The sequence below is a fragment of the Maniola jurtina genome, chromosome 23 (genome assembly GCF_905333055.1).
Source record: "Maniola jurtina chromosome 23, ilManJurt1.1, whole genome shotgun sequence".
NCBI classification, from domain to species: Eukaryota; Metazoa; Arthropoda; class Insecta; order Lepidoptera; family Nymphalidae; genus Maniola; species Maniola jurtina.
The window spans coordinates 4,211,567-4,227,447 of NC_060051.1; the positions used below are offsets into that span (position 1 = coordinate 4,211,567).

Here is a 15,881-nt window from a genome sequence, read left to right on the forward strand (position 1 = left end):
TTGAGGTGTTAAATACCGATATAACTAACACAGGAACAAGTCATATAAACCTAATCGGAACTTGTTGAGGGACAAAGATGATAACAAGTGTAAATTAAAAATTTATAACACCCCCGACAAGTGAAGGTTACAGTAACTAGAATAGAGCAGATAACTTTCAAACGGCTGAACCGATTTTCTTGGATTATTGCTAAGAACGCTTAATAGTTAGAACGGTTTAATAGTTTAGGAGCTACGATACCACAGACAGATACACAGATACACACGTCAAACTTATAACACCCCTCATTTTGGGTCGGGGGTTAAAATGTTGATAGTGGTGATCCAATTAATATTATACATGTAAAAGTTTGGATGTTTATTAGGTTCTTCTTAACGCCACAATAATTGAACCGATTTTGCTGAAATTCGGCATAGAGATAGCTGAATTAATATACTGCTTTGAAAGAGTTCCTGCGTGGTTTTAAAACCCGAATATAGTCGCGGGCATCATCTAGTGGTATAATTTAGGTTAGTCTTTCACAATATCGAGAATTTTGCTTGATATATTTAATTAGTATTTAGTACAATTTTGACATCTTTTCATACAAAGATAAATAAGAAAGAGTAAGACAAGATTTTAAATATCATTGCGTTTAGAAACCGAATGCATCTTAACACAGGTTAACTTTTTACTTAAATATTTTTTTAAATTCCTATTTCTGTAAAAAAAAAAATTATAGTAGGGCAAATCAACAGCTTCGTTAAAAATTAAAAGACATTGTTCGGACTCTTTATCGGTACACAAACTCGTTTAAAAATTAAAGACAAGTGTAAATTAAAAATTTATAACACCCCCGACAAGTGAAGGTTACAGTAACTAGAAAAAAGCTGATAACTTTCAAACGGCTGAACCGATTTTCTTGGATTATAGCTAAGAACACTCTCGATCAAACCACCTTTCAAACGAAAAAAACTAAATTCAAATCGGTTTATTAGTTTAGGAGCTACGATGCCACAGACAGATACACAGATACACACGTCAAACTTATAACACCCCTCTTTTTGGGTCGGGGGTTAAAAATGACAATCGCTCGGTCTAATTATATCCAGTTCCATGTCTAGCAACTTGGTGTAAACTTAGCTTTAGGCCAACCGGCTTGATCACAAACCAGTCCGCCTCTTGTACGCTACAACCCATTCCAAAAGGCCCTAAACGCCAGTTGACTGACACTTAAGCGCTATTAGGCGTTGTTCTCTCAAATTTTTATTGGTAATAAGTAGCTTGTTTACAATCTTTGTCCGTGTGTATTAGTCGCATTGACCTTTTACTTTTAACAGGGCTCTCTCCGTCACTCGTTTCATACAATCGTAGTTCCAATTTCATTTGGATATTAAGCAACCAAAGTCCATGAAATTTTGCAAACATATTCTAGAAACTAATATCTGTGTCTGTGGTGTTTTAGATTTTTCTAAAAATATGTAGTTTTAAAATTACAGGGGCTCAAAGATTTGTATGAAATTTTTTAAGACCGCGTAACTTTGAAACCGAATATTTTAACAGAAATCTGGAAAACCACAGACATAGATATTAGTTTCTAGAATATGTCTGCAAAATTTCATGGACTTTGGTTGCTTAATATTCAAATGAAATTGGAACTACGATTGTATGAAACGAGTGACGGAGAGAGCCCTCTTAAAGCTAAAAGGTTTTACCAATAAAAAGATTATTTTGAATTCCGAATAGATGTCATGTTACAACTTGATGCTATGTTCCGAATCAGGGGAATACAAAAGTTACACCTACATGGCCATTACTTGTTTTTTTTTTTGTATTTTATGATCGAGTTAAGCTTTGACTTATGGGGTTCTGTAGGTGACGTTTACATGAAAACATTCTGTTTTGATTTTGTCTAGTACATTATGTTTTGTTGTTTGTTGAGTTAGTTTTATGATTCTACCATTTTTGTGATACTGTTAAGAATTGTAACTAAGCAAGCGCGTCTTTTGTGCAAGTGTCTGTACTAGGTAAATTAGAGTTTTACAAACGATAAATTGTTGTAAAATAGCACGTACATTAAGTAAATTGAAGGACATAAAAATTCCCTTTATTGAAATCAAACTTTTTGGGGTGGATTTACAAGTAATTATATGACGGAGGCATACCATGATTATCTATTATCTCAACCATCGCTGGCCCGAAGGAAGGACGGGTCTCCTCTCTGAATGAGAAGGCTTTAGTTCGTAGTCCAACACACTGGCTTAGTGCAAATTGGTAAACTTCACAGAAATCATTATATTATGAAGAACTCTCAGGCATGCAAATGTCTTCACGGAATTTTCTTCAGCATTAAATCCAGTGATATTTAATTGCATATGCATGGCTCGACAGAGGAACATGCAAGTATTATGAATATCTTTATCGGCACTCACAATGTACGTTTCAATTTGTTACCGATTTTGGAGTACGGATCCCTAAAAATATCGTATAGGGTTGTAAATCGCTTGCATATTGTAGGCGTCTACGTTCATACCGGGAATACGTAATGACTGAGGAGGCGAGATATATTAAGTCGAGTGTAGAGTCCATAATTATAGCTGAAGGTGCGTACCATCGCGAGTTAAATAGCCAAGTACGCTGATCAGTTCAAAGAAAGATAGGTAGATAGATAGATAGAAACTCTTTATAGCACACAAAAACACACGTAAAGGATAACCACACAGTAAGAAGAAAACAGAAAAAAACAATTGTGTGCAAAGGCGGCCTTATTGCTTGGAGCAATCTCTACCAGGCAACCTTTGCTGAAAGGAGAAGTAGCTTTTTATTTAGTGCAAATTATAGGTACTACTAACTCTACTATGCCTTCATACCTTCAAAATGCCTTATTGGTATCTATTATAATCCTTTTTTAAAATTCAGATACAAGTTAGCCCTTGACTGCAATCTTACCTGGTGATAAGTGATGGTGCAGTCTAAGATGGAAGCGGGTTAACCTGGAAGGGGCATAGCAGTTTTCACTAAACCCATACATATCACTTTGGTTTCTACACGCCATCGTGCTGGAACGCTAAATCGCTTGGCGGCATGGCTGTGCCGGCAGGGTGGTAACTAGCCACGGCCGAAACCGCCCACCAGACCAGAACAGAAATTCAGAAATTATAAAATTCCAAACCCCGGCCGGGAATCGAACCCAGTAGGTACGCCCCGACACCGGAGCATCGTCACTCTACACTAAAATCTACATCTCCTGAGGCAGTGAGGATACTCCCGAGTCGGGACGAAACGTGCGTTAAATGGTTTTGGGATCTGTGTGGTGCTACGTGGTGGTGATGCGTATTGCTTGCTTGGTGGCTAGCTTTACCTGCATGTTTAGCAGTGGGAGAACGGGCGATGCATATCGCATGCTGCATGTTGCACCATTCACATTTGTCTGATTATAGCAAATTAAGCTTTTGGTTCCTTGATATTTAATTGCCTTTTGCATGCCTATAGTAATATATTTAGGGAATTAATTTATAGGTGTCTCCTCCACATGATTAGCGACAAATAAACCGGACTCAGTAAATCACAGTAACGTTTGACAGCGCAATGTTAATTCTTCTTAATTACGTTGTAAAAGTCATCCGCGCAGTTCCCACTAATTTATAACTAGCATTTGTCTTTGACTTTGTTCTAGGGGCTTCGGGGGCAATTAACATTATTGACTCGCACGTTTAGTGGGGATAAGCGAGTTTGAAATTGGATTTGATGTGTACTTACTATTGAACTCTATTTAGTTATTAGAGAAAAGTTTTTTTTTTCCCTACTTAAGTGTGCTATAAGCCCTACCTACCTGCTAAGTTTCATGATTCTAGGTCAACGGGAAGTAGGTACCCTATAGGTTTCTTGACAGACAACGAAGTGGTCCTATAAGAGTTCCTTTCTTCCTTTTGAGGTACGGAACCTAATAAGCACTTTTTTTTTTAAATTTCCGCCATCAATAACATGTACTAGTAGGCTACATCTAAACAAACTGAGCACAGTGCCAGTGGTGCAAACGGCCGATAGCGCGGACAAAAAGATTCCCCTGCATTGTAAGAAGGACACAATGGCGCGCGCGAGGCAGACTTGTAATTACTATTTTCCTCCCACCGTCTTTTCAGGGGGTATATTTTTCAGCAAAATGGAATATACGGGCGCTGCCTTTGTATGAAATTTCATATCGCTCGGGCCAATGTTCGGTATGCTTCTATTCTACTTCTTCGGTATTGAAATGTGTTTTCGTAGGATTTACGATGTTTCAATTAGCCCCTATCTATACTTTACGATCTTTGAACAAACAAATTAGTTAGTTATTTACGACGCTCAAATTAATTCTTAAAAACCTACTAAGAAAATCTATCTACCTAATGTTAGTATAATAAGATCATGATCAATATCATGTCCAACTCATTATCTGCCCACTAAGAACTCCTCTCAGAGCGGTTTAGCGATAAAGGTAAACATGGTGAGGAAACCTAAGTGCATGAGCGTTCTCCATAATGTTCTCAAAGGTGTGTACAGTCAGCCAGTTCAAACTAAGCCAGCGTGGCGGACTATGGCCTAATTCCTTCCCAGTCTGAGAGGAGACCCATATAATGATTATTTCATTACAAATGTTTTTCATCAGCTGATAGAAAATACGTGCAGGACATGTTAATAGCAAATGAAAAGCAATAAGTCCAGTTGCTTAAAAAATTCCATGGAATGGGGGATAAAATGATTCATATTTTCATCACAGAGCGAAGTCGCGGCGGTCGCTATTAAAGTATGTAAATAAACATTCAATAATGTCGCAAGATATACAGCTCGACATAAAACTTCTGCCGCACGTCAAAGCAGTACACCGTTAAGTCTTCCCATAAAAGCCATCACAATTTACTACCGGTAGCTAATTTAAGCGACAAAGATAGCATCTGGGAATAAAACTGCCAATCTTTTTTAGTGCTGACTACTACACTATAAATACACAAGAAAAAGTAAATGTACATGATGATTTATAATACCTGATTTAGCGGTTCTTGTGCGGGAAGTTTTTAGGGTTCCATATCTCAAAAGGAAAAACGGAACTTTTATAGGATCACTTGGTTGTCTGTCATGTCTGTCAAGAAAAATATAGGGTACTTCGTGTTGACTTAGATTCTAGAACCATAGGCAGATAGGTAAGTCTTATCTATAATATTTTTTGTTTTATCGTGCAAGATGTCGTAAAAACCCCGAATACGGAACCCACGGTGCGTAAGTCTGACTCACACTTGGCCGGTTTTTAAAGAATTTAGCAAAAGACAACCCATCGCCGGCTCAACACTGAGCACTGACCTCCTCTCAGAATGGGAATGGTTGGGCCATTGTTCACCACGTTCGCAAATGCAGATTGGCAGACTTCACACACCTTTGGAAACAATAATATGGAGAAATTTTAAGCATGTAGGTTTTCTGACGATCCTGTTATTGGCCGTTAAAGCAAGTAATATTTGATTGCTTAAAACACACTAAACTACATCAGGAGATGACAAAAATTTGACATTAATGTCCCAAAATTTACCCAGAAATGGAGCCCTAGAACTTTTAAACAGGGAAAAGCTGGCAATCACCCACGAATTTTTAAAACAAAGGTTAGATTTGCCACTAATTTTCCATTTGAACTAGACTTTTTAAAATTTAATTGATTATTACTTAATTATTTAATACTTTGTCGGCGAGGATTTAGGTCCATGTTCCGAGAAGGTTCCGAGATAAAAAAAAGTAGTCTATCTCAATCTTCAGGATGCAAGTTATCTCTGTAACAAGTAGATGGTGCCCGCAACTTCTTCAATGTGGATTTACGTTCTTAAAATTCCGTGGGAACACTTTGATTTTCCGGAAGCAAAAGTAGTCTCTCACTGTACCATTATATCGTAATTAAGTAAGTTTGTACGCAGTTAGTTGTCTTTGGAGGTTCAATCAATACCTAATTCTGGCTAAGTAAATAATCCCTATTCCCAGTCTAGGAATTATCTCGTTGCACATAAAGGCACTTTGTCCCACATTAGGGCATCGTGCACCAGTGTGCAAGCGATAAGGGGACAATGGACGGGCCTTGTCCCCGACGCCATTGAATTATGTCCAGATAGCCGATCGAAATATCAGGAAATGCAACTATGAAGTTATCGTTTGTATTTTTCATCATAGATAATGTAAATAGATGGGTTACTTACATAGCGAATACCGGAATTAGCAAGCTTTTTTGAATATTACATTGATCTTATAAAAACCCTTAACATACATAATAATAACAACAAGATGGGCTGATTCAGCAATAATATAAATATAACAATCTCGAAACTAGACTGGTCTAAATCCAAATAGTGCTATCTTTTTACACACGGAGCATAATATAAGTCTTAATATGCGTTTCATAATATATTTTCACACTTTTCTAAAAAGGCCACCATAGCTGAACGGAGCATATTTTCTTAATATAATGAATATAATATGGATATTATTAGAATATACAAACAAGACATTTAAAATTAACTCAATTTTTTTTACCTGACGTAGTTTAGTCATAGCTTATAGTTCATTCAAAATGTATATTATTTAATGATGTTTAAGTACCTTGTTGTATTCAATGGTCAATGTTTCTATACTCGGTTAAACATAGCTGTTGTATAAAGGCAATAAAGCAACATTGTCCAATATTGAACGAACATGCACCACTGTGCAGCGATAAGCGGTTCTTGCGCGGAATGCCATTGAAACTGCTCCTAGATGGACATCTTTATGTAATCGGTAAGTAGGTCGACGATAATGGCCCGTGAATGGATACAAGGAACAGTGGGTAATACCTATATCTAGCTAGGGTTGCCATCTGTCCAGCTTTCCCCGGATTTGTTTTAATTTAAAGAGCGTAAGGGGAGTGAGTGTCCGGGAAGGGTTTAACATACTGTCCGATTTGACATTTAAAAAAAACTGAGATTTTGTTTGTACTATACAGCAGCAAGTGTTACCTTGCGGAAGTCCATGATATACAAGGAACCAAAAGCTTAATTTGTTATAATTATTATTATAACTTTTATGGATTATAGCTTAAATTAATTACGTCAAAAGGGAGCAACTGGTCGACGTGATTTTCTACATGGATATAGTTTTAAAACCCATAGGCTATTTTTTATACCAAAAAACAAAGAGTCCTCACGGGGTTTTAAAAAAAATCCAGACGGTCAAGTTGCTTCACAATAAATAAACAATATCAATTTATAAAAATATTGATTTTTGTGATGAAAAAGAACAGACAGATAAGTCCGGGTGTTATGCTCGAAAATGTGGAGTTTTCGAACTCCTTGCCCTACTTTATAGATGTTACATATGACAATTGACAGCCCTAGTAACACTTACAGTTTATACCTAGCTAGGCTTGCCACTTGCCCCTAAAATCGATTTCGAGACGTAACCACGCGCGGAACAAGTTTTCAATGTCCGTAAATGATATGCTAATAAAAGTCTATTTGAATGCACGTTCAATCTTCGCAACATAGTTGGTACACCCAACATAGAGTCAACCCGATATGTCTGTTTGTTGGAAAGCATTAATCTCAAAAAGGACTGAGCTAAGAACCTAATTTGATTCAAGTTACTTACTATAATTTGTCTTGGTTATTATCATCACAAGCCACAGTCGCGCGTGAACCGCGTTAGCGAGCGGAAGTTTCAAGACAATTCGTGCGATAACGTGAAGACGTGTTATTTAATCTACCCGCTTTTAAAATTATACCTACCTAATAGCTATGGCGGATGATGTTATGAGTTACGATAGTAAGTGTGACGAAATTCAAGTGTATGGGGAACAAGAATTATGTGTCGTACAAAGTGGCGAGTATGGAAATAATGGGTCTACGCCGAAAAAGGTCGATAAGAGGCCGCGGGAGACCGAAGACAGTAGTGAGGATGGATTTACAACGGTGGCGAGAAGAAAATCAAAGAGACATATTAGAACTGAGTCTTATGAAAACGACAGGTCATTCAGTGAAAATAACGAAAACATGAGCGGTACTTATTATGAAGTGAGCTTATTTGGATTACAAATTCTTCCAAAACAGATGGCTTTTGCTAGGTTGTTAAGAGACGAAAATATTTCTAATGTGCTTAAAATAAAGTATAAAAGTCCATATAAAATATTTATACAATTTAGTGATAAAAATCAAGCCGAAAAATTTATGAATTTGAAAAAACTAACAGAGTTGGATATAAGAGCTCAGTTTACAAATCAAGGTAATTTGTCTTACGGGATTATTAAGGGAGTTGACGTAGGTACAAGCGAAAAGGAGTTGCTAGAAAATTTGAAGTGTGACTATGATATAATTTCAGCTAGACGATTGAAACGTGTAAATAAGGAGGGTAAGTGGGTTGAAAGCGAAACTGTGAGATTATGCTTTAAAAACCCCTTTGCGCCGTTATCGATATATGCATATGGATTTAAATTTGACGTCGAACGATTTGAGTTTCCGGTGTCAAGATGCTCTGGGTGCTGGTCTTTTGGACACATTAAGAGATTTTGTAAGTTAAATAAGAATATTTGCCCGAAATGTGGTGGAGCTCATGATAATTGTGAAATCAAAGAATATAAATGTATTAATTGTAAAGGTCCGCACATGGCTCTAGACAAGTCTTGCCCCTTTTTTAGAAAAGAAAAAAAGATTCGATTTATAATGAGTGAGAATAATGTTACGTACAAAACAGCGCTAGAGATATATTTGAAAAATCAAAAAGAAGAGAAGGCAAACAATTCGAGAGAGGAAGTTGATATAGATCTTGACAGAAGCAATACAGTTCCGGTATCAGAGAGTACAACGGCTAGAAGTTACAGTAGCGTGCTGAAAACGACAGCTATAGTACATGGAAAGGAAAAGAAGGATGAGCAATCAGATAATATAATAATAAATGAAAACCAAAATAAGGACAAAAAGAAAAAGAGAGTTAAGAAAACTGATAACATGAATAATAGTGAATCTCAGAACGAGAGAATGGATTATGATGGAAGTCAGGAAAGTGATCAAGATACACAAGATGAATCTACAGAAAAAGCGAGGACAAGAAAACGAAATAGATTTGATTTTTGGAAGCTGTTTAATAGAATTAAGGAGATTGTATTATCTGAAGAAAATTGGTGTGATAAAGTGATGTTAGTGGTAAGAGCTGTTTTTGAAGAGTGTAAGTTGTTTTTAGTTAATTTTTTGAGTGAAGGAAAATTGTATGACGTTTTGTCAAAGTTTCTTTTTAATGGCTAAGGAATTTTACTTAAATATTATTCAGTGGAATGCACAAAGTTTGAAACCTAAGTTATTAATGTTAGATAATTTATTACATCAAGAAAAAATACATATAGCTGTTATTTCTGAAACGTGGTTGGATGCAGACACTGCACTCCATATTAGTGGATATAATATTTATCGAAAAGATCGTCATGATTCGTATGGAGGGGTTGCCATTGTTGTACATAAGTCTATCAGATCGCATGTTAGCTCTGTTGATTCCATTAATCCAGGAATAGAGGCTATTCGCATAAAAATTTTAAACTGTAAAAATTTGGAATATGTTGTATCTATTTATTGCCCTTCTTCTATTCAAACCCGTCAATCAGATTGGGATAATATTTTTTCAGTAATAACTAGAAAGACGCTTATATTAGGCGATTTTAATGGCCATCATTCGAACTGGTCAAATAAAACAGACCAAAGAGGAGTACATTTATTTGACTCAGCACTTGAAAGTGGGTTCATATCACTAAATAACGGAGATGCCACCAGAGTCAAATTAGTAAACGGTGTTCTACAAAGATCGGCTCCTGACATAAGTTTTGCATCGTCAGATATAGCTGTAAACTTCAATTGGCAGGTTTTTAACGAAAATTTAGGAAGTGACCATCTTTTAATTAAAATGTCGACAAGTTATCAAGATAATATAAACATCTCTAAAAAACTTAATTTTAAAAAAGCAGATTGGAAATTATATAATAATGACTTAATGAATGTATTTCCAAATATTGATAGTTGCAGTTGTACGTCAAGTGACGTGCAAATATATTATGATTATTTACTTGAAAAAATTAACGTTTCAGCGAATAAAAATATTCCTGAAATTATTTTCTGTACCAATCCGTCGAACAAATTCAAGCCTAAAGAGTATTGGGGACCATCATTATCTAAAATTATTGGGGAACGTAGGCTCTCATTGAGTACTTTTCGAAAAAATCCTACTCCTGAAAATCTTAGAAAACTGGAGGAGAAAACTAGGGAATCTAATGTTTTATTAAAGAAAGCTAGATCTTTGGATTGGCAAAAATTTTGTTTGAATATCAATGAATCAACTTCTACATCGGTCATGTGGGATAAGATGCGTTGGTTTAAAGGTTATCGAAAATCTAAGTTTTGTCCATCAATCGAAAAGACCAAAGCATTGCTGTATTCTTTGACACCAGATTCAGTCATTAACTGTCCACCCATATTTAATTCTAACAACGAATTATTACAAAGACTGTTTGCAGTACAAGAGTTAGAATGTTGTCTGAAAAAGAAAGATACAGCTCCTGGTAGTGATGGGGTAACTTATTCAATGATTTTTAATTTACCGCCAGCTGGTAAATTGTATCTTTTAAATATTTATAATGCTATATTTAGGTTAGGCGTCGTACCAGATCAATGGCGGAAGACTTTGATCGTGCCTATTCCCAAAGCCACGACTAATGCAAATACAGATCCAAAACTTAGACCGATAGCACTCATTTCTTGTCTTTGTAAAATATTTCATAACATGTTAGGCAAAAGGATTGAATGGTATGTTGAAAAACATAAAATATTGTCGCCACATACAGTTGGTTTTAGGAGGGCCCAATCCAGCCTAGATTGCCTATCAAGACTTGTGACATATATACAAGTAGGATTTTCCGAAAAAATGTCCACAGCGGCTTGTTTTTTAGACATCGAGAATGCATATAATAACATTTTAGTTGATAGAGTAGTTAAAATTTTAGATGAACTAGATATAGGAAAAAATATTTGTAAATACTTATGGTCATTCTTGAGTGATAGGCAACTAATGATTAAATATGAAAATAATAGTCAGTTAACTGAGATTAGACATGCAAATAGAGGACTAGCGCAGGGAGATCCCTTGTCACCATTACTTTTTAATATAACCACTTATATGATTTGTCAACAAATTAAAAATGTTTTCATCTCGCAATATGCAGATGACTTTGTCATTTATCTCCGTCATAAAGACTTGAATATTTGTGAAACGAATTTACAAGAGGCTTTAAATTCTATAGTTACAAATTTAGATGAGATAGGTCTTCAGATATCGACAAGCAAAACAAAATTATGTATATTTAATAGAGGGTACAGAAGAAAACAGATAAAGCTGGTTGCTAACAATAATATTGCAATAGGTATAGATGAAAACATTAAGTACTTGGGTTTGTGGTTGGATAGGTCGTTGCGATGGAATAGACATATTAAGGAGCTAGTAGAAAAGATATTAAAGTTTTTAAATTTGTTTAAAGTGTTGGCTGGCCCCGGTTGGGGTATACACCCTAAGCACTTACGGAGCCTTTATATATCATTAATTAGAAGTAGATTGGATTATGGGAGCTTTTTATATGATATTAGTGCAAAGACACATTTGTTGAAGCTTGATCGAGTTCAGAATCAGGCCCTTCGAATCATTGGTGGATTTATTAAAAGTACTCCTATCCACGTCATGGAGAGCGAGGTGTGCATCCAACCATTGTTTTTAAGACGCTTGTATCTTGCATATAAATATCTAATTAAAAATATGACTTGGTCAAATAATGTAATTGTGAATCTTTTAGATGATCTTGGCTCAAGCTCTCATGATAGATATTGGCAGTCGAAAAAAAAGCCATTATTGCTAACCACATATGACGAATGTAGACAATGTAACATTTATTCTTCTGATGTACTAGACATGTACCAAATTGATGTATGGGTGTCTTATATAAATTTAAATAGGGTAATCAGGGCGAATTTAGATTGTTTATCGGTAGCAAAAAAAGAAGTTGAACCTGATTGTCTAAAATACTTGGTAATCAATGAACTACAAGAAAAATATGAGAGCTGGGTACACATTTATACAGATGGGTCCAAAAATAATATGGGTTTGGGAGCAGCTTTTTGCCATTTAGGTGAAAGGAAATCAGTTATGTTTAAAACAAATCAACAAATTTGTATTATGACAATGGAGCTCGTTGCAATTTCAGAAGCTTTGAAATACATTTCTGGATTAAGCGGGCAATATTTTGTTATCTTTTCAGATAGCAGAAGTGCCTTGCAACACCTAGCTCGATGCGCCTCTGGATATAGCAGAGGTCTACCGATAGCTTTCGAAATCTTGAAACAAATATATGATTTTAGGCACATAAATCTGCGATTGCAATGGGTTCCTTCTCATATAGGCCTAAGAGGAAACGAGGAGGCTGATAAACTAGCGAAATCGGCAATAAATGTTGGTAAAGAATTGTCCATTGTACCATTTTTTACAGAAATTTTAAATAGTTTTAAAAATAAATGTTGTGATAAATTTAAGGAATACTTTGATATAAGAAGTAGGGAAAAAGGAATTTGGTATAAAACTATCCAATGTCAGCCTCCTCGTTTCCCTTGGTTTGGTAATACTTGTTTAAGTAGAAAATATATAGTCGTAGCTCATAGGTTGCGTTCTGGACACTATCCTTCTAAGAAATTCGCATTTTTAATGAAAAAAGCTGATTCTGACATGTGCGAAGTATGTGGTACGACAGATGATGTCCAGCACGTACTAGTGGAATGTAGCAGATACAGCGCGCAGAGAGAGAGTCTTGTGCAGAGATATAGCATTAATAGACTTGACATGGGTAGTTTTACGAGTATGTTAACTACACCGACAGCAGAGAGATTCAGGTCTATTATTGATGTATTTCTGCATAGGCAGTAATATCTCTCCACTTGTATCTGTTGCATTCCACGATGTTATTTAGAATGTAATTTAGGTTACGATGGGGCTGGCGTGTCCGTGTCGGACAAAAGTCCCAGAAAAATAAAGATTAAAAAAAAAAAAAAAATCATCACAAGCAATCGCCGGCCCACTATTGAGCACGGGTCTCATCTCTGGGATGAAATGGGTTTAGGCTAGAGTACAGAAACGGGCCACGATGGAATGGCTGACTACGGATGGAAGTAACGCAAGGGAATCGAACCCGGGACCTCCCACTAATTAGACCACTGAGCTTGAGGTCTTCAAAGCAGTCTTTGAGGCAGCCATCTTTTGTCGAGGTGTATAAAAATACCAAGTAATTAGTGCTATAGACTATGTGCTCTATTTTTAACCCCCGACCCAAAAATTTATAACACCCCCGACAAGTGAAGGTTACAGTAACTAGAAAAGAGCTGATAACTTTCAAACGACTGAATCGATTTTCTTAGATTATAGCTAAGAACGCTCTCGATCAAGCCACCTTTCAAACAAAAAAAAAAACTAAATTAAAATTGGTTCATTAGTTTAGGATTTACGAAGCCACAGACAGATACACATATACACCCGCCAAACTTATAACACCCCTCTTTTTGGGTCGGGGGTTAAAAATAAAGATCCTTGTAAATATTACCAGTACAATTTTATTGTGTTCCAGATGATTTTGTAAAAGGGCCATATTTTTTACCAACTCCAACAATTACTGCAACTGACTGTACATTGTACAAGAAGGGAGCAAATGAAAACGTTATGCAAATACAAAGAATGGCGGCGCCATTTAAAGTTTTTATCTCGCGCGTCGACATCGTGTCTAAAATATGATAATATTACATCGCCAATCTATGCAGTGAAGTGCTTCCTGTGAAGAGATTTGTCAAGGTTTTTACAGTAAACTTCATGTAGGGCTGTCACGTCCGATTATATCTCAGTAAAAGCTTTCAATATCTTTCATAGAACAACAACAAAATGCTCAGCCGAGACGCCGAGTCCGTTTAGCTATTTATTTTGCGAATTTTAAATCGCTCTTTATCCATATTATAAATGCGAAAGTGTTTCTATCAGTCCTTATGTTACCTTTTCATGTCCTATACGTTTAACTAATTTTGACCAAATTCGGTACAGCCTATTATACAGTCTAGAGCTACGGTATTATCCTGTATGCCAGTGATACTACTTTTATGCCATAAATCATAGAGTTCCTACAAGATTATTGATAAAGATTAATCCATGCGGACAAACCCGTGGGCTTTATCTAGTTTTTATATTTTTTTGGTTGCATATTATTGTAAGAGCATTGTGATGCTTATTTCAATTTAGTATAAGTATGTATTTATCTTTTAGCAAATCCATAAAAATAATATTATTTGGTTTTCTTTTATAAAACGGTATTTTTTTCGATTTTTGAGGATAGACGTGAAGTACCTACCTATTATTTATTTAAAAGTCGTTTTCAGATTTCGAACTCAGGAAATTTTTTCATAATCATTTTCATTTTTCAACATTTTCTGCCATAAAACTTCTGAAAATTTATCTGCAATTTACTGAAGAGTCTGCTTCTGACATTTTGACAACCCTAACCGTAAGGGGAAAAACTACCTTTCTGCTTGGATGAGATAAGGAGATGTAAATGACACACTGGATGTTAAACGAATTTGGGAGCTGGCTCTGAAGGGAATTAATGTCACAATAATGCTGGGTACGGGCTGCGGTGCTTGTGCTTGATTGCGTTTCGATATTGCAGACTTATGGAGGTAGTAGGTACCTATAGCTAACGTTAATAGTAGATCTAGTTGGTCTTTGAGTCTTCGTGAACATTTCAAGCTAGACTAGCGTGCTTTTAAATGGAACTAATGTCACAATAATGCTGGGTACGGGCTGCGGTGCTTGTGCTTGATTGCGTTTCGATATTGCAGACTTATGGAGGTAGTAGGTACCTATAGCTAACGTTAATAGTAGATCTAGTTGGTCTTTGAGTCTTCGTGAACATTTCAAGCTAGACTAGCGTGCTTTTAAATGGAACTAATGTCACAATAATGCTGGGTAGGAGCTGCGGAGTTTGTGCTTGATTGCGTTTCGATATTGCAGACTTATGGAGGTAGTAGGTACCTATAGGTAACGTGAGTAGTAGATTTAGTTGTCTTTGAGTCTTCATGAAGAATTCAAGCTAGACTAGCGTGCTTTTAAATGGAACTAATGTCACAATAATGCTGGGTACGGGCTGCGGTGCTTGTGCTTGATTGCGTTTCGATATTGCAGACTTATGGAGGTACCTATAGGTAACGTTATTAGTAGATCTAGTTGTCTTTGAGTCTTCGTGAAGATTTCGTCAAGCTAGACTAGCGTGCTTTTAAATGGAACTAATGTCACAATCATGCTAGGTACGAGCTGCAGAGTTTGTGCGTGATTGCGTTTCGATATTGCAGCTTTATGGGGTACCTACAATAGGTACCTCTAAATTTTAGGTTCACGTTACGTAGGTAGGAGTGTTCACATTTAATGAATCTAAACAATATTCTTTTGAAGGCAACTCGTGTCACAATAATACCGAGTACGGGTCACGGTGATTGTGCTTGATTGGGTTTCGATATTGAGGACTTTTAGAGATACCTTTAGGTCCCATTAAACTTATAGTTCTATCGGAGTGTTCGCAGAGATTTAGTCAAGCTGGAAAGTGTGCTTTTAAATGGAATTAATGTCACAATAATGCTGGGTACGGGCTGTGGAGCTTGTGTTTCATTGCGTTTCGATATCGCAGACTTATGGAGGTAGTAGGTACCTATAGCTAACGTTAATAGTAGATCTAGTTGTGTTTGAGTCTTCGTGAAGATTTCGTCAAGTTAGACTAGCGTGCTTTTAAATGGAACTAATGTCACAATAA

The 15,881-nt window shown here is 36.2% G+C and overlaps 2 protein-coding genes across 6 annotated transcripts in view; one reads left to right on the top strand and one right to left on the bottom strand.

Moving 5' to 3' along the window:
• LOC123877355 (latrophilin Cirl) overlaps nucleotides 1–15,881 on the bottom strand; it is a 494,916-nt gene that overhangs the window by 399,079 nt on the left and 79,956 nt on the right. The gene's annotated exons all lie outside the window — the stretch shown is intronic.
• Nucleotides 7,765–9,264, top strand: LOC123877307. The gene has a single exon (XM_045923926.1). The coding sequence runs from the start codon at nucleotides 7,765–7,767 to the stop codon at nucleotides 9,262–9,264; it is 1,500 nt and encodes a 499-aa protein (XP_045779882.1).